Source organism: Apostichopus japonicus, chromosome 17 (assembly GCF_037975245.1).
Source record: "Apostichopus japonicus isolate 1M-3 chromosome 17, ASM3797524v1, whole genome shotgun sequence".
NCBI lineage: Eukaryota > Metazoa > Echinodermata > Holothuroidea > Aspidochirotida > Stichopodidae > Apostichopus > Apostichopus japonicus.
In genome coordinates this window covers 11,141,605-11,162,429 of record NC_092577.1, presented here as the reverse complement: position 1 = coordinate 11,162,429, position 20,825 = coordinate 11,141,605, and the positions used below count along the sequence as shown (strand labels likewise).

Sequence of the window (20,825 nt, the reverse complement as noted above, 5' to 3'; positions counted from 1 at the left end):
ATTGGAAACTCAGATATACTCTTGAAGCCAGCATATGTATTCCTAGTAAACAAGGACCACACATAAAAATAACTTCGATAAGAAAATGGCAGGTCACACAGGGCAACCTGACCACAAACTGTTGCCATGAATTAGTTAGCAATAAAAGTGAAAATTGAGGGAACTTCTCAATCAAACGTTAATATATTCATTATCATTATAAGAATTAAAGCAATAAAACCTTAACCAGGTTTTGCTCTGGTTACACTAGGAATAATTTGGAGGACGAGAGCCTCTGAAACTTCTTATTATGATTAAGCATGCTACTCAACTTAAACTTAAAATTTACAAAGGAAAATCAAGTTTTAGATTCCATTTTTATGTATGTAGGCTATATTGTACAATCCTCAAATTCATACATTTAAGGTATTTGCAGAATACATGATACATTAAGTAATCATATCTTTGTTGAGGATAGCTGACGGATCTTCAGCTAGTTAATCAGTTACCATGATGAATCGGGTGTTATTATTAATTAGAGCATATGTAGTGTTAATGTGTAGCATAGTACATATATATATTTGTATATATATATATATTGTAACGCTTTCCGCTTCGGTGGTATGATGCAGTACCCAGTCGGCAAGTGAGGAAGGGGGTTGTACAGAGAGAGACTCGAGGGCACCGTTGAAAAGAAGTACACTAACAGTGCATGAAGAGTTTAAAAAGTATAATTAGATAAACAATGTACCTGCCGTACATCTTTCGTTAAGTAATAACCAAATAATATATACAGAAAGTGATACAATAAAACCTAAACACAATAACAAGGGTGGCGTACATTAACTAGCCCTGTCAAGGCAAACTAATCCCTTATCTGTAAACTGCCTAGCAGCACTGCTAACTAGGCGCTACGTCGAAGACAACGCAGGCACAACGCAGGCTAAATATCGGTACTGCGTCAAGGGCGACGCAGCTTAAGGACAACGCAGCGCAGCTAACGATGAGGTTCGTCAGCCCGCGAACCCTACGCTGCGACGACCTTGCGCAGGCAGCGTAATTTTTTTTCCTAGGAGGGTTAGGGGTAATTATCATATATAGGCGTTTCCAAGCCCTCGCGCATGCGTGTTACTCGTAAAAAGTTTATGACTAGTAGTAGCAGGGAAATATTATAACAACTCCCTAGGGAGATGTTATAGCAACTCCCTGGTAGTAATACATACAGTTTGTTCGACGCGATTCACGTTTTGCACATGTATACATATATATGCGTTCATGCAGCGATGGAGACCTGTTCGACTGACAATCCTTGCGCCAATCTTCAGCTGGAATCTTGCCCTAGATTAGAGGTAAAGTTACTCGATACAATTGTATATAATAAAGTAATCCTCTCACCCAGATTTTAGACACAATGTACGGATTTCAGCCGTCGTCATCAATGTGAGCGACGGACATTAATGTAATGGTTTGGTTAATGTTAATCTGCTAGCCTACATTAGGCCTACATGTATATCTAGCTTCACGGTAAACTTTAAATGTTACGGTAAACTTTAATGTTACGGTAAACTTTAAAATTCTGTACATGATACTAGTAGTAGGCCTTCATACAAACTTAAGCCTGCTTTTATGAACTATATCAGTATTCGGTACTTTATCTGCTTTGCCACATTTTTAATTGTACAAGTGAAAAATAATTAGGCCTATGAGATGATATTGAGGGTAAGGTTGGGTGTATTTCAATGATTTTATTACTCTTTTTTAATTTTTATTTGGCACAGCCCATCCTTCCCAAACTGGGATATGAATACAAGGTTTGTTCTTATGAAGAACATGGCACAAGTGGGATGGACTGTACTCTACGACTATGTCTCACAGAAAAGGCAGATGTTCTCAAGTGGTTGAAGGATCTGGAGGATGTAACTGAGACAACTTGGAGAACAAGCAAAACCTATCCAGTCAGTCAACACAAGCAAAAGAATGTCTTTCGGGTAAGTCCAAATGAAATGCACTGATTCTTTTTTTATCTTCTTATTGGACAAATAAGTGGACAATTTTTATCGAATCCTTTTCAATATCAACTAGTGTCTTAGGTGAATCAAAGGCCTACACTGGAAAGGCCTACACTGGTTTAGTTTGGCAGAAATATGACACTGAAGAGAAAGATTGTTTTTGTTTCAAGCATTGTCATGCCCAATACTTCAAAAAGCATGTCAGCGTAACATATTGTATGAAAGACTGAAATCTGTTGCCTATTAGTTGAGGACCAGTAAAGAATAAGTTTAAATTTCTTACATTCAGTTACAAAGGGGGAAAGCTTATCTTTCGTGTAATACAAAAATACATTTGTAAACATTACCATTGTGTCCTACCATTCATAGTGAATGTGGTGTTTAAAATTCCTAATTGAATTGCAATCAGAACAAAACAAAACAAAAGTCAATGAAAAGAAGTTAATTGGGTCATTGAGGAACTTGATGGAATAGACACCAGTGAAAAAAACCCATAAATATGTCTTTACTTCTGGGGCAGGAAGTGTTATGCAGCTCACTTGTGTATCCCTGCTTTATGTAGCTTGTCTGTTAGCAATGATTCACAGTATAATATCCATATATATTGGCTACTTAAAGAAGGCCTATGAATAAAATGTAGAATGAACATGATTGCATATCATCTTGATGAGGCCCTTATTCTTTGCATTTTTTCTTCTGTAATATTAGGTTGACTTGCACTGTCATCACAACACTCGGCCAAAATCATCAACAGCAGACCTGAGAAAAGGGTCCAAAAAAACTAGATGTCCCAGCTACTATGTATGTAAAAATAAAGAATGCATCAACTGACAGCCGTGGGAGAAACAGGTAAAATACATTTTAGGAATGTTTCATTGATTCAGTGAGCAGTAGGTCATAATAATGTAAAGCAATTTGATTCATAGTTAAACATGCTATATACCTGTTATTATTGAATATTGTGTTTGGCAACTGAAACATCATGGCATGTATGTTGTCATCTTGCATTCATGTATATGTCCTTAGATACATGTACTTAAACCGAAAAAGAAACCCTGATAAATTTTGAGCTACTCTTGCTCAAATAACAACTGCATTTGCAGGGGCAGATCCAGGATTTTTAGAAAGGGGTGGGGGAGGGTAGGGGTACTTCCCTCTCCCCAAACCCTTTTTTTCTGGTATTTTAACAAGGGTTGACACTATTAAAAAAAAACTGTATGATATGCTATTTTTTGTTAAAAAATGTATAATTGGCAAAAAGGCGTGTTTTTTGGGGGGGGCGGAACCCCTCAACCACCCCCCTGGCTCTGATTTGTAAGTTGAGAAATTTATAAGGAATCCAGTTATACTCTTTATTTAGCCCAAAACAGTGACAATGTGTACAAAATCATGCATTTTCTTGTTTATATGCAGGTCAAAAGATGTTCACATTGGAGAAGGGTATCCCACCGTCATCAGTTTAAAGTGGACCCACAATCATGAAACATCAAGTGCTGATGCCCTTCGGGAAAGAGATGTCAATAGTGAAACCAGACAGAAGCTACTAGATCTCTTTAAATCAGGCCATTCACCCTCATCATCCTTAGATACCATCAAATATGATCTTCAAGTGAGCTGCACCAATGAAGAATACACTAGACTCTCTGCTGACAGGTCATGTTGCCCTGACTTGCAGTACTGTTACAGGTGAGACTCAAGTCATGTTTGTATATAAATATTAAACCTAGGACATACAAATGAAAAAAAAAAGTTCTATAAAATGCATGTACAATTAGTGGTTAATCTCAGCACAAATACAGAAGTTTAGTAATATTTATGGAAAAAATCGGAAGATGTACATGCAGGACTGGATGGCTAATTTTACTACATTTCAGTTGTTTCAATGTTGGAAACAATAACGACTGACTTCAAAAAAAGTTGTATAAAAAAGTTCTTTACAGGTTCAAACAGGTGGTCAATGTATAATATAAGAAAATAAATGCATAATACCAAATAGTGTGAATGGATTAAATAAGAGTTTTTTTATTTTTTTTTATTGGTTGAGCTAGACACAAAATACCAGTAGGAACTTTAAAGGAGTGCCATTGTTCATTGTTTCCCCAAATTTTCTAAATTCAAATCCCTATATGCATATCAGCACACATCCTCAATCACTACATTTTTTTTTAACTTTTGGGTTGACAATTAACAGTGATTTTATATTTTCGAATTAATATCAATTGCAAAAAAATAAATATATCGTTGATGTACAGTTTAAAGGGTTTTTTTCTTTTGTTTGTTTGTTTTGTTTATTTTTTTGCTTTATTTTTTTTTTGCTTTTGCAGGGTATTTTACCACAAGTTCAAAACACACTATGGAGACACTGGAGGAGAGAAGATGATGCTTTTTCTGGATAACAAGGTACAAGATTTCAATGAGAAGAACAACGATGAATGCGTCAAAATTGACACCACGTCAGATGGCTAAACAATCATTGCTATCTGTACACCACTTATGAAGAGGGTCCATTCCATGTGGAAGTTCAGTAAGGAAATGGTCTTTGTGGACTCCTCAGGCAACATGGATCGCCAGAACTGTAGAGTGTTCTTGATGTTGACTCACAGCCCCTCTGGTGCACTACCTCTTGGCGTTGCTATCACCACATCAGAGTCTGAGGCAACATTGACATCTGCCTTCAAACTCTTGGAGTCGGTTTTTCCAGACAATTCCTTCTTCAATTCAAAGAATGGTCCGGATGTGCTCATGACGGATGACTCTACCTCCCTTCGCTTAGCTCTACACAATGTTTACCCTGAAAGCGTGTTGTTGCTCTGCACTTTCCACCTACTGCAAGCTATGTGGAGATGGCTGTGGGATAGCAAACACAAAGTGGAAAAAAAACATAGACCGCTCCTTCTCAATAGCTTCAAGACCCTGGTCTATGCAGAGACAGAGGCCGACCTGCAACACAAGCTAGAATGTGTAACATTAGATCCAGTTGCACAGAAGTACAGCAGCTTCATCACTCATGTCCAGGAGACATATGAACGCAGAGTGTCGTGGTCAATGGCACATAGGCAGGATCTCAGAATCAACACCACAGCCTATTGTGAAGCTGCAATGAGAATTCTCAAGGACAAAATATTCTACAGGTTGAAAGCATTCAATGTATGTCAGCTGACAGATTTTATCCTCACCAGGTTTGAAGACTACAACATCAGAAAACTCACCGACATTGCCAACAATCGCCTCAGCAACACCAGTCTCGCATCCCGGTTCTACCCCTCCCCTAAAGACGTCTCACCAGATGCGGTCAGTCGTACAGAAAATGAGGATGAATACACTGTTCAGAGTGCCAAAGAGCAAGTCCTGTATCATCTCAGTTTTGAGATTGGTACTTGCACTTGCCCTGTTGGCAAAACTGGGGCTCCTTGCAAACACCAAGCAGCAGTCATTCTTAAGTACAGTTTGGATTCAACCAACTTCCTCCCTGTTCAGTCAGTTGAGATGAGGAAGCTCTTCCTTACCTTGGCTACTGGTGAGACGGCGATGGATGACAGATGGTTTCAGCCCTTACGGAGTGGCATATTAGTGCCAGGTAACCAGATCCAAGCAGATGGAGGGGAAAGGAATCAGCCAGTGACCAGTGAGGAAGACATCACAGATGCCGGAGAAGCTACATGTAGGCAAGACCCTCAAATTCTAAAGATGCAGTCTCTTAGAGCTCAGGCAATTCTGGCCAATTCATTTGACCAACGCAATTCCCCAGCATCTTCAAGTTCAACCCGGCCAACCCATCTAGAGGATGAGCTGCAGGATACATTCAAGTCAATAAGCGAGGAGCTCAAGAGTGATGATGTCGAGTTTCAGCAAGCAGTCCAGCATTTTATTTCAAATTACAGGAAGCTCACCACGCGTAGTCATCTGATCAGTGCCCTTCGCACATTTGGCAAGTACAGTGGGGCATCTGTGTCATTGAGGCACAGATACCAGGCAGGAGGGATGCAGACATCTTCTAAAATTGGAGTCCAGCCGACATCGGTCGCAAGACGAAAGATGCCGATGGGCGGGAGGAGGCGTCTTACTGTGGGGCGGCCATCAAAAGCTATGTTAACACCAGAGCATGCATATGCCACCCAAAGCAAAGGAAAAAAATAGGCATGGGCTCCCTCAGAAAAGGAGACAACCTGCACCACATAACGTATCATTCTGTGTGTCTCAAAATATGTCACTAGGCAAGTGCCATTCTTCCAAAATGTAAGAAACATATTTTCAGTGTGATTCATTATAAAGAGTCAATGAAATCATGATGGATCTTTAGGAACAGTTTTGCCATTTCGACTTCTCTTTATGTACTTAAAGTACATGTAATTACCTTTCCCTTTTTGATTTATTTTAGTGAAAGTGACCTTTTTTAAGCTTTCAATTTGCTCATGCTTTTTAAGACAAACGAGGTTGTTGTTCTGATGTCATTACAGGAAGACGCTGTTCAGATTAGGGGTTTTCTGTTCAAATTGTGAGCCCAAAAATGTGCTAATTGAAAACGTTAGAAAATTGTGCTAATTGGCTATTACCATACATACAAAACAGGGAATCCCTAAGAAAGTATACTAACACAGGAGAATTTCAAAAATCAAAATTAGGAACTGTTCCTGCTGAAATATAACATAGAGGTTTCCAACTGAAATTACATTGCAACTTTGCTCATGAATGTAGAAATTCAAACTAGCATAAAAAAAAACCTGCAACAAAATACCCTTGAAAACAAAATGAGGTATCAACACATTCGTTTCCCCTTTTGATTTTTGTTCTACAATTTTATCAAGCTGTATATTTCTTGCGCAAATTGTACGAGAAACAAAAGAGACCTGCATGTAATCTGTTTGGAGCAACAGTCCCAATGTCCTCATGATAGAACAGTTAGGGGTCATTTTTAATGATCATATTTAACTTAGTACATACATTGTAAACATGTTTAAAACAATTTAAAAAAAAGAGTTTGGGATATTAAGCTTGGAACAAAATATGTTTTGTTATATTATGATTAACTACTTTCAAACATTGTCCAATTGAAGTCAACAGTTACTTTGGGCATGGCAGAATCCTACCTCCATGCTTTGGGGAAATTTTATCTTATTTCATACGGGTTTATTATTGATTGCACCATGCTGCCAAGTTGTTGTTTTGCTTTAAATTGTTTCCAGATGAAATACCCAACAATCTTTTGAATTTTGATATGTAGTAACTGTTGAGAGTGTTTGTGTTTTTCTTTGAGGGGAGGGGGGAATGTGAAGCATGCACAGAGTATGTCTTGCTTTATTACATGCCAATTAAGAAATAGCTGCGTTGACTCGACTATTTTAAAGTAATTATTGAACTGAGGTGAAAGTACGATTATGTTGGAATAACTTAAATTTGGTTTTACACATGCAGGTACAACCAGTATATATTCTGCATTTTTGTATTTTTCTCACTTGTTCAAAGCATACCGTGTTGATGCAATGTACAGAGGCATTTTTAAACCATTCATTTCTTAGTAATCGAAATGGATATATTGCTACAATGTACAAACTTTATATAAGAGGATATCAAGGTCAAGTACAACTTGGGGAAAAGTAGCCATCAGTATATACATTTACAGAGAGTGTATTGTTCACAAGAATGGAAGGTTGACCACAGTGACATACCAAAGCTGAAGTATGTGATTTGTCAAATATGGCCCAGTGCATAAGTATGACGTACCCCCTGTGGCATGAGGTATGGTTTTATCAAAAATCATCTGGTTCACATGTACTAAGATCAGTGTGGTGGGGAGTCAAATGGTATGCTTGGAATGTATAGTTGTGAGATAATTTAAAATAATTTCTGTCAAAAAAATCAACAACATTACCAATAAAAAGTCTGTGTGAGTGCAAAAGCGATTTGTCAATTCCCTTTACTTGACATTTTGAGATCAAATTCTTTACTTGTTAGATGGGTTAATTATTGGGGTGATTGGTAAAAAAAAAATATGAGGGGGGAGGGGCATAGGGCTTTCCCTCGCCTTTGCCAAGTACATGTAGTCTGTATTTTTACAGTGCTTCAGAAAGTTATGAGTTGAAAACTTTAAGCAAGGGCACAGTGGTTAGATTTCACTTTAATTCCCAAGATTTATATTCCTTATCATTTTCAAATATCCATCAAGGTAATAGGATAGTGTTGCATAAGTTTAATGACTGCTGGATTGAAGAATATCACTGCTGAAGAAAATGTTGCTAATTTCCTTTTCATATTTTGATTATGCATGACCTTTGTGTTTAGTTTTTACTTTGTAACTTGTTAAATTTGTTGCTTCCTGATATCTTTGTATTTTACTAAGTATTACAAATGTTTGGTTTGCATATTCACAATATTGTGATACATTATTGGGCTTTGTCAGAGATTGTACTGGTATGATGATAAGGCGACCAACATAAAGTTGATCCATGTTGCCAGTCATAAGTGAGTTTTGTTGTTTTATTTATTTATAAGACCTTTGTGGTGGTCTACATTCGATTAACCATATAGGGTGACGCAACAGCTAGGTGGGTCTTGCTGAGCAAGCCATCTATAGTTGGCCGTGGTGTCACTGGTCTGGGATAACCATTAAGCACCCCTTTAGAGGCTGAATCGGTAGTATGTCTAGTCAAATGCTTTGTTTTATTGCTTAAATTGTGATTTGTGTCAGAACCATTGGCCTGTCTGGTGAAATGGCTTCAACTGCTTCAGCTGGTGTTTTGATGTATCAGTATGTTTGGCCAGTGAAGATTGATTGACCTCAAAATTGTTTTCCCTTTCTCAGATATCATATGGTACGTATTGCGCGCACTTAGCAGTAAATGGTAAGTTGTAAAATGTAAATTTGAATGATTACAGTTTTATGGTTTGATTATTTAACTGTCATTTTGTTTTTCACATTTTGTCTACAGAGTTTTTGTCTAACGTCACTGACAGGCGTTCTAATAAAGTATATTTGCAATCCCATCTTGGTTTCTGTGTGTTCAATTATTGATGGTGGAAAAAAGTGGCTCACATTTTAAAATCATGACTTTAGTGTGGAAAATTTAACACATTTATAGTAGGATAAACTTTAAATTTTTAGACAAGATCCACGGGATTTGTACGTAGGGTTAAAATGAGACTATCTATCCTGGACAATTTCATGAAAATGAGATGTTTGTCTTACTTGAAACTTGAAATAAAGATTTTTGATTTCTTAATTGTTACAATGAAGTGCATAAATTTGGACCACTATGATGATTTGTAATGTCCATGGATCTTTAAGCCATTATATTAAATTACCAGCCGATACGCAGACAATAAGTCCACTACATTAGCCATAACACCTCCAAAAATTAATAATTGATGTGACGATTTGATCGCGCTTTAATTTGTATTTCTTTAGCCCGCGTCCCATCACTTATTTTCTTCAATTCTCACTTGGTAATCCTTGGCCAAAAGCAAACTGCATTACGTGTGAAACTGTACAGCGGAGATCTATTGCATTGTACAGCGTACATAGTGCCCACGTACACACAGCCCCCACTCGTGTATTACAACGTTCGATGTGTCTATGAGTAACACGCATGCGCGAGGGTTTGGATACGCCTATATATGATAATTACCCCTAACCCTCCTAGGAAAAAAATTACGCGCGCAGGCACAAGCAGTTACGCAGCGCAGCTACAGAATGCATACAGGCACAAGCAGTTACGCAGCGCAGCTGCAGAGTGCATTACTCGATTCTCTGCACAAGCCAAAAATAAAAGTCCCTAAAACAACGTACAAATTCGGCATGGATTCTGCCTAGCAACTTACTCTAAATATACCCTAACGTAATGCCTAAAAAAGCTCCTTTAAAAGCATTATAAACGACCCCGTAACTGTGTTGAATCCTATACACGATTAACTGACCAATAAAGAAATAGCCAGTAAGATTGACAACCGCCATAACCTAATAACAGCCGGTCAACGCTCTCTACAGAGCTATACACGAATGTGAGCTAACCCCGCCCCGCTGTCTATGCACCCCTAAAAATTCCCCGTATACTAAGAACGAAGGAGGCCTTGTCCACCGGACTGTTTACATAAAGCTCCGGCAGGAAGAGCCAACTCTCGCAGCCAGCAATAAAATGATACTCAAGTTACACAAACTAGAGACCTCCTAGCTTAAACATTACGTAAGAAACATTTAAATACGGTGAAACAGGCAAGATAGAAAATACGTACACACGAGAAAATTAGGTTGTTTTCTCGTAACAATATATATATATATATATATATATCACTGTGTGTATGTACCTAATGTTGCTAATCATCTTTTGATGCCTTTTTGTATGTCATTCAATGTAATATAAAGATGACAAATATATACCGATCGTGTCCAAATAAAAGAATCAGCAGCGGTTGGATTATTTCTTTCTAAACTAAATTCTGCTCCAAAAAGGTCTAGTACAACAAATTTTCTGCTTAATTGTGCAACACTAAAGTCAAATTGGGAGTATACCTATGCCACATCAGATCCCTTTATTTAAAAATATTGACATTATGTGGCCTTGATAAGACTTTTATTTTCATAAAATGAAATAAATGAAATTCAACAACACAAAGAGAGACGCATAACCATGTCATCAGCTCAATTAGTTAAAAAGGACCTGTTGGATCTGAAAGGAGATGCAAATGCGTCTCTCTTTTTCGCTACAGCAGACATATTACGATACCCCCCCCCCCCCGACACACCAACCCCAAAACTGACGAGATGCAGAGAAGAAAGACAATATTTGTGAGAAAAATAAATGTCAGTCATATTTACGATTTACAAGTCGCCAAGGTTTGTTCAGATTGATAGAGAAGAAAGAATCACGAACAAAATTGTTTTGAAAGATGATTAAAAATGATGATTAAAACGATTGCTTATATGTTAATTTTGTTTTTTAAATATGTGTAACAGATTTTGGTTCGGATATTTGAATGTTTATACTTTATCAACTGTACAGTTGGATGAAATAAAATTCCAAAAAAGTAAAAATTTACAAACAAAACAACCTAAGAGTGTATATTGATATATTCCTTTAAAGAAATAATATACAGAAGTATATATGCAATATAAATTTAACCTAAACATTTATCTCACATTGTTTTATTTGATAGACAGTCAGGTACAGTCAGGGGTGCATGTACAATGATACACTTTTTCAATAATTAATTTTTAATTAGTCTTTCATTGTTTTAGTGTATTCCTGTCATATATTCCTCGGTGAGTTACTATATCTCGTTAAGTACATATTTGCCGTTGCCATGGTCTACATTCAAGATGGGCGCACCTCCACAAATGGAATATTCTCGGAAGCAACTATATATCAGTGATTCGCACCAAGGAGCTGCCTTAATCAGATGAAATATTTTACCAGGAAGATAAGAATGGATATCACTATTCCGACCAGCTGTTGAAATATATCAACAAAGTGTTAGTCATGCTGATGCTGTTTATAGAGATTATCTGTCCGATCTAAATAATCAAGTTATCAAATATATCAAACATTGTTATATAAACTTAAGAAGTAATATTTCTCGATGAATAAATGTCAGTATATTAAGGCTGAGAGCACCCTGAAGTTCTAAGGTTGCTTATATTAATGACTTGAAAAATTTCCTATTTTTACATCACTACAAGGTCGAACGTGTAGAAAGATCCCATCGATGTGGTCATCAAGAGTTTTTCTATCCCGTTCTCTTCAAATGTTGACACACGGTTAACATCAACATCTACTGTTCTTGTTGTGAGTAACTGTCGACCACCCTGACTGTATTGTACCAGAATACATCTCGGCCGATGTAAGATGCCTGCTTTCCATAGCATGTAGATGAACTCATCCTTGTCTGTGCATACAGTGAAAGCTTTCCAGTTCAATCCATCAAGATCTGGTTTGGTGAATTCATACATCAGTTTACTATGTGATTCCTCCATGCTGACTGCATATGCTGCTTTCTCAGTATAGATGCCACATACCAGGAGACTACCTCTATGAACAGTTATATCATACCTTTCATCGATAACATCTGGTAGTGTAATCATGTGGCTGTAATTCATTTGATCAGTATATACATACACATATCTTCTGTCAGTACCAACAATAATGTGATTCTTTACAGGATCTGTAGTTACATAACTCACGTACTGATCAGATGGCCACCTAGTAATGACGTCACGAATGTTCTTCTTGGTAAATGTACCATCACGTACATCGTAAATACCGATTTCATAAGTACAAAGAACTTCAATGATAACTTTGAACTCAGACAACAATCCGCAGATGACCACGTCCTTATCACTCTTGATCTGATCCTGTCGTTGTAATTCACCATTTCTGTTGAACACAGTGATGTGTAAATACCCTCCAGATACCTTGTGCATTATGAAAATCTTGACATCTCCTCTGCTTAAAATATCAGTGGCATATTTACCTTTAACTTTGATTCCTGAAACATCAACCACTGACTTTTTATGCTGGGCAATCTTGACGTTATCCCTAATAACCTTCGTTACATCACTGATATCGAAATCAAATAAAGATTCTACCTCTGGGAATTTTTTTTTCATTTATTTTATAAGGTGTTCACATGCTACTCTAATACCAGGAATACACTGAGCGTTTGTCCAATCGTCTTTAGAAGCAAGAATAGATGAAGACGTTGCTGTGAGGTTCTCGTATCTTTTAATAATTTGTTCGCAACATTCTCTTAATTGCTTTACTTCAACTTTATTTTGCCCTACAAGCAGGTCTTTTGCTGTTGTCAAATTCCTCAAGTTAACATCTAGGCTGCGAAGTTTGGTTAAGAGCTCGCTCTTAACCTTATCACATTTGTTTATAAACTCTTCAAATTCTTTGTCATATTTTTGATTCGTTGTTTTCCTGAGTTTATCATATTTCTTTCTCACTTGGCTCAACTCCTCTTCCAAATTAAGAGTTATCCGACGGTCGTTTTCGCTTCTTCTGCTTTCGATGTCCTCTAAAACCCCTTTTCGTTCCTTAGTACATTCCGCAAATTGATCTTTAATCTTGTGTGTCTGTTGCTGGTGCTGATTTTTTAGTCTTTCTGTCCTTTTCATGGCATTTTTATTCAGCTCCTGTTGAGAAATTTGTATTTTCGTTGGCAATTCGTATAGTTTACCCTTGTATTTGGTTAGTTCAACAAGTTCTTGTTTCAGTAGTTTTCTTTCACGGTCTGCTATTTCAGTTATGTCATGCAGGTCATGACCTTTGTGCTTATTATATGTAAAAGCCAAGCACACAGGTACATTTCTGCAAGAACTGCAGCATAATTGCGCTTCTTTTTTGTCATGGATATGACACCTGGGATTTTCCGTTAGTGATGTTAATTTATCCAGTGTCATATTATTTGTTTCTATATTATCCAGACTCAGAATGTGGGTTTTGTGATTTGTAAACATTTTACTGATGGCGTGAACCTCGTTACATTGCTCACACAAGTTATCTCTGCACTTAAAACAATAAGCTGAAACTTCTGTATTCTTCAAACAGCTTATACATTGCTTCAAATCTTTATTTTCAAAAGACTTTTGCAATTGTATAAACTCGAGCATACTATTCATATGGAAGTCGGTCTTGAAATCGTCAACCCCATTTTCTGGTGTCACGTATTCATGCATACACAATGGACAATTAAGCTTTCCATCATAGCATGCTTGAATGACTGTCTTCAAGCAATTTCTACAATATCGGTGAAGACATGGTAACTGTTTCGGTTCTTTTAATTGATCCAAGCAAACAGAACACAGGAAGAAGTTCTCTGCCCGATCCGTGAGAGGAGTTGACGAAGCAATTGGTCTTGATGACGAGATTCTGCAATTTACAGAATTATATAGAAATTTATAAATACTGCTGGAGTCGTCGCGAGCATTAGGAAGACTAACTAACATTAATTAAACTAGATGTTTAGTTAAATTCTCTAGCTATATCATTATGCAGTAATGCAAATACCGGGATGGGAGGCGGGGTGGAAGTGAGTGATGTCATGGGTAAAACTTTTGTTCAAAAATTTCTATTTGAATAGGTTTAAGTGGATAAACTTCTATAATTCTTTGAAAATTCTATATTTTTCTTTGCTTATATCAGCGCTCTCAGTTCCAAAAGTCCGATATAAGAATAGTTACAGAACACATCAAACATGCATTTAAACTTGCAGTCAGACAAAGAGGAATTGTGGTGGGAGTGTAAAGGTAAAAAATGTCGGAGTCAGTGGCAGTACCCTGGGCGATCCTGCCAACCCTTCTACCCCCCCCCCCCCCTCAACAGAAATACCGAACGAAACAAGGATGTTGAAGTAATCGTAAAATTCGATTAAATATAAACACGGAACAAAACAACGGCATATAAATGTGTAGTAAGACTGAACACTGGAAGCGATTGAGCTAAACGCAAATCTATCTCAAAATATCGTCAACATCACTTACAAGACTGTGATTCTTTGCACGTGAGGTTGACATCGGACACTCAAATATTCCGATCAGTGTAAAGAGTAAGTTTCAAACTATAATTTAACCTTCAAGTCGGGAAAGACCTGAGTTTCGTGAGATTGTTGTTTTCGTCTGTATATCGTCTCTATGCGGGTCGTGTTTCACAATCTCGGTGGAATTTAACGAGCGCCGAATGTTACAAAATAAGTGCGTACTGAGTACGATGTAAGGCCTGGGCAGACACCCGACACACGCCTCGCCAAAATGCGAAAGCCTTGTTATATTAAAATATACATATGATTGGATAAGTTCAAATCCATGTAAGTCTTATCAACTAATCATAAAAAAAAAACACTGAAAGATGATGGAACGAATACAAGTAACAAGAGGAGTCCATCTCTAAATGGGAGAAACTGCTTTCTCGACCGGTATCAGTGCAGAAAGTGGTCTCAAGAAATTTCGTTTGGTACCTCCTGTGCACACCAGGACATCCGCCTTTAGCACTTTTCCATCTTCACTCTTGTGAGTCCTGACAATTTTGGCAAGCGGCCACGAACCACGGTATTCGTCCTTCTCCTTAAGTAGTACTACATCGCCTGGAGATACATCATGTTGAGGTTGCACCCATTTCTGACGTGGTTGGAGGCTTTGGAGGTATTCTTTCCTTCAACGATCCCAGAACTGGTCTGCAAGGTATTGGGCTCGTCTCCATCTCTTGCGCCCGTAGAGGTTTTTGAGGGTAAACTCATCGTCAATCGGTTGTAGTGAGGTTGTCTTCTGAGTAAGTAACATACTTTGTGTAAGAGGGGCAGGATCGTCAGCATAAGATGAGATAGATCTAATAGGTCCTGAGTTGACAACGGCAGCCGCCTCTGCCATGAATGTCACCAGAACCTCGTGTGTTAGCTGATGTTTCCCTAGTTGATAAAACATAGAGTCCAGTTGCGTTCTAGCAATACACTCACTCTCGATGTTCCCAGAACTAAACTGAAAACCTATGGCGACCGTGCCTTTCCATCAGCCGGGCCCAAGCTCTGGAATGGTCTGCCCTTATCTGTGCGGAGTTCTCCCACTCTCAGTCAGTTCAAGTCTTGTTTGAAGACTCATTTTTTCAAGCAAAAGTACAGCGCTTTATAAGTTCATTTATTATTATTATTATTATTATTAATTTTAGTGTAAACATATTCGTCGTTATATCATGTCATTTTCAGTTAACTTTAGACGTTCGTCACACATTCGTCACTATGCTAGAAGTAAATGTTGAAGTTTCGTCCTGTCACAGACTAGTATTCGTCACCGTTGTGTAGTAGCCATAGGGTACACCGTGAATGTTCACTGTCACATGAGGAGAGGAGGGGAGTAGGTGGAATCACCTTACGTAAGAAGAAAATAATCGAAGGGGTGGTATATTGGTCTTATTGATTTTAAAAAGAACGTCCACGGTTTACTATAATGAATAAAATAGACAAGGAATTTTCTTGGGTCATACGCAGGTATCAACTTACGTGTTTTAGTATGTTTTTCTTGAGTGACATGGATGGAGTCGGATATGATGAAGGGAGGTGGTATAGAGGGCAAGGAGAGCCGGCTGCTGAAAGGGGTGGCATATTGGTCTTATTAATTTTTAAAAGAACGACCACGTTTTGTTGCAATATATAAAATAGACAAGGAATTTGTATGGGTTATGGGCTGATGTAAGTGTTTTAGTATGTTTTTCTTGGGTGACATGGATGGTGTCGGATAGAGGGATGTTGAGGTAGGGAGGGCAAGGAGAGCCGGTTGCTGAAAGGGTGATATATTGGTCTTATTTATGTTAAAAGAACCCCCACCATTTTCTAAAATGTATGAAATAGACAAGTGATATTATGAAATGTGAACACATGCAGTTGCAAAAATAATAGTTCCAGTGGGCGGCGTAATCTGTTAAGTCGAAACTCTTATGAAGCACACCGACTACGGAAATTGTGGGCAATTCTTCATTTTCAAGTGAGTGTATTACGTGAAATGTCTCTGAAAATAGTTTCTAAGTATCCTTCAAAAGTTTTTGAAGCTTTTCCACTATACTATCCCCTTAAACGGAATGTGAAATTGTTCTTAAACTCTCAGGTACATTCATAATATCCAACCCAACCTCGTGTGAATCCTCAGATTTAAAGAAGGAAATAACTGTGCCATTGTTCAATTGTTTTCAAGTTGTACTATAGTATGTTGTTCCTTCTTTTTATTTCCTTCAAGTATACATATAAAAATATTCTTACAATCACCGGCACATTCATAATATCCAACCCAACCTCGTGTGAATCCTCAGATTTAAAGAAGGAAACAACTGTGCCATTGTTCAAGTGTTTCCAAGTTGTACTATAGTATGTTGTTCCTTCTTTTTATTTCCTTACAGTATACATATAAAAATTTTCTTACGATCACAGGCACATTCATAATGTCCAACCCAACCTCGTGTGAATCCTCAGATTTAAAGAAGAAAACAACTGTGCCATTGTTCAAGTGTTTCCAAGTTGTACTATAGTATGTTGTTCCCTCGTTTTATTTCCTTCCAGTATACATATCAAAATTTTCTAACGATCACAGACACATTCATAATATCCAACCCAACCTCGTGTGAATCCTCAGATTTAAAGAAGGAAACAACTGTGCCATTGTTTAAGTGTTTCCAAGTTGTACTATAGTATGTTGTTCCCTCGTTTTATTTCCTTCCAGTATACATATAAAATTTATAGAGAGGAGTCATATATTACCGCAACAAGAAGAATAACTAATATGAAAGGTGATTTTTTTTTAAGATCATAGGATATCATATCAAATTCCAGTACACATACAAACGTTAATACATAAAACGATATAACAAACAGGCTAACAACAAACAGTCCAAGAATAACTAATATAAAAGGGGGAAAATGTTAAGATGATAGGATATCATATAAAAACGTGTTCTCTTCTCTTTTTATTTCCTTCCAGTATACATATAAAATTTATAGAGAGGAGTCATATATTACCTCAACTGTTCCTTCTCTTTTTATTTCCTTCCAGTACGGTATAGATATAAAATTTATAGAGAGGAGTCATATATTACCTCAACAAGAAGAATAACTAATATGAAAGGTGATTTTTTTTGAAGATCATAGGATATCAACAAACAACAAACAGTCCAAGAATAACTAATATAAAAAGGGAAAAATGTTAAGATGATAGGATATCATATAAAATACATCTACACATACCAAAGTAAATACATAAAACGATATAACAAACAGACTACAACAAACATTCTAAGTGCTCGGATGGAATGTATAAAGCAGCACGGTAAATAAATGAGTTTCTGTTAACTTACGTTCGGTATTTTGTGGAGATTTCGTAGATATCTGCTCGATTTGTGCAGGAGACTTGTTAGCACAGTATACAAAGGGTGATTCTGATCACTATAAATCCTATTAGCCATTCTTATTAGCCACTCAGTTCTTGCAGCAGCATTTACTTTTTCTAAAAGTATTTTGCAATCTAAATTAAATATAGCTGATATGTATTTAAGAAACGCCATTCTTCTTTCTTTGCTTTCTTGCAATATAAAATGGTACCAGACAGGCACTGTATAGATCACATGTGCCAGGTTGTATAATAGTATTGAAAACATTTCCTTTAGCATTTTGGTTAAAGAAAGACACAACGTATAAGCCGCACTAGATACTATATAATATACTCTTTTAAATACCTGTTGTCGCTGTATCCTCCCAGTACTCAGTTGTAGAGGTTCTAGCCATCTCCGATCCCGCAATGATAATAATACGTTGCGATCTTGATAGAATGAGACCTTCATGTTTTATTTTCAAAAACAAACTCCTTTATTTTTTGGGGTTACACAATAAAGCCATGCAGTCACATGTTGGAACTATGTCATTTACAGAACACCGATATTTTCATTGGTCAGTTTCAACAGAGCTCTTAGGAAGTGTGCATGATACAGCAGTATCATCTGCATATTTTGTAGCAGAAATGTGTGAATTTGACCTAACTTCATAAGTTTATATAGTACATAATATAGTTGATAATGGACCCCCTCCCTAAGGCACACCAACCATTATTTCCGATACTTCCGATAACACTTTATCCAACCTAACTTGTCTGGACCATCCTTGAAGACATTGTGTCAGCCAATGAATAAGCCATATTTCTTTGATAAATCGTAAAAGATCCTTCATTAATTGATTTGGCAAGACAGTATTTAACGCACTAGAAAAGTAAAAAAAGACCCTTTGTTATAATTCTTCCTTACAATCTTAATGAGACACAATATCATGGATTAATCAAACGTTTGATATCTGCAATACATGGATTCTTCGAGTGGCTTGATACTTCCGTTCTGGAACCGCAAGTGCCTTCTCCTTTCCAATCGAGCAACCTGATGGGTTAACAGTCCCAATGTATGGAAACCAGGGCTGAAGGTGTATCAGCCTGTTTGGTGATTTTCATTTGGTTTGTATGTCCATATTCTGACTTCGTTTATTTTTCCAAAAGGTCTGGTATAACTTCCCTGTGATCCTGAACTTCTAAGCCTGTGAAAGAAAACATCCAAGGTTCTGTCAAATCTAAAGGTTGCTATACAGATTTTCTAGTACTTCGGTCTTAACGCACCCCCCCCCCCCCACCCCTGAACCTTGGTAGCAAAGTAACTACTTCAAGTATAAAATATTCTAGTACCTTCAACTATATAACTAGGTATTACTAAGCCAGATAAAGGTAGCTATAAGCTAGGCTAGAGTAATGCTCGTGATGAGCAAATTCGCCAACAGCTAAGAGAAACCGTACTTCTTCAGGGAGATGTTACATTTTTAATGTTTTTTATATATATGAAATTGAAGACTAAAGGAAGTCTTAAGTGGAAATGAGCTGGTGTTTGCATGTTTTAATTTGTCATAATACTGGTATTTGTTTATTGAACTGTTTACATTCACATTGAAAGGAGACAGGAAACAAAATAATTAAATTACATCTCCCCCCCCCCCCCTGCCATCCCAAGTGGCACTATGACATTACACTTTGTCAAAAAATAGCTCCCTGCCACGACTTTTAAAAACCAATTTACTCCCGTACCGTGCAAGATAATGGACTTAGATATTTTAGGGATAAGTTCATCACAAGGATCTTGGTGATATAAGTTCATTATGATGGTTTGGGTTTCCTTCCCTTTAATCCGTAGGTATGGTTAGGCTAACAATACGAATGGCCTAAATTAATTAACGTTGGTCTAGGTATTGTAGTCTATGCTTTCGCAATGAAAATTTGAGTGATTTATTCATCATTTTTATACGAGTTACACCCATTGTCATCAATGTCCGTCAGTGACTTACACCGCATGTTTCCTCATTTACACACAGCTCTAATTAAATGTACCCACACTGTTACACTGATTCAGTAGAGATAAATAGCGTTACTCCAGTCTACCGTCTATAGCTACTCGCGCAACAGATACAAGTATCGAATGTAATGCAATCATAACACTAGGCAACTGTTCAGGTATATTATTGCTGACCCACTGGTCATTCTGTTTTCACGAGTTATGCTATCGTGTATGAAATGCTGCATGAATCAATTAAAAGACGAGGTGGAAATAATAAAGATATTACCTTTCCATAATCCCGGGTGTTTTCAAATGGCAGTTAGCCGACATGGTTGTTATGTTCGGCTTGTTCCAAAGGGTAATACTCGTCGTTACGCAAAATCGAGTGGGCCTTAGGTGGACATTCGTCAAAAACAGTCAGAAATAACTAAAAACACTAGACAGTTTTAGAACTTCTTACCCGGCTCAACCGATTCTTCACCCTCGAAATAGGTAAGAATAATATTTAACTCAATTTCGCCAAAAGTGCACATTCGCCACTAGGCGAAAACGGGACGATATATACAGTTGCATCGGATTACTCTTGGCTGTATGGTAATGTTAGGTGATGTGGCTTCATTTTGTTGTTCTTAGACGATCGTTTGCATCAAAGTGTTTAGGCCTATATACAAATATACAACTGAAAGTGTTAATTCATGAATATTTCATTTTTATCATCATATTGGTACTTAAATATTGAATTGATCGGAATCTGTTTTCAACCAGCTTTTATCATATTAAATAACAAAGGAAGTCATATAATGCTTTGAGAAGCCCAGTCTTAATGTTTATCAATAAAGGAAGACCGAAGGCCTACAATTCAAGTTTTATTCGACTATGGATGTTTTAACTATAGATTTACATACATTTGATCAGTAGATCAGATAAGTCGTTTGCTTTTTGTGCTCAGGCTCTATCTTCAGGCACTTTCTTTTCTTTCTTTTTAAAGTCTCAAAGTAATAATGATGAAAAT

At 37.2% G+C, this 20,825-nt stretch overlaps 2 protein-coding genes across 2 annotated transcripts in view; one reads left to right on the top strand and one right to left on the bottom strand.

The window, feature by feature from the left end:
• LOC139984813 (uncharacterized) overlaps nucleotides 1-20,763 on the bottom strand; it is a 143,084-nt gene extending 122,321 nt beyond the window's left edge. Inside the window, exons 1-2 of the mRNA XM_071998893.1 lie at nucleotides 20,100-20,763; nucleotides 18,188-19,028 (exon numbers count right to left, since the gene is read on the bottom strand). The gene's annotated coding sequence lies outside the window, so the exon portion shown is untranslated. The remainder of the gene's footprint in view (nucleotides 1-18,187; nucleotides 19,029-20,099) is intronic.
• On the top strand, nucleotides 934-9,502 carry LOC139984823 (uncharacterized). The gene is given in 5 exon segments (XM_071998919.1): nucleotides 934-1,328; nucleotides 1,758-1,967; nucleotides 2,697-2,837; nucleotides 3,402-3,674; nucleotides 4,313-9,502. Coding segments are annotated over 3 exon segments (2,136 nt in total). The 5' UTR covers nucleotides 934-1,328; nucleotides 1,758-1,967; nucleotides 2,697-2,787; the 3' UTR covers nucleotides 6,126-9,502.
• Nucleotides 20,764-20,825: the final 62 nt, after the last annotated feature.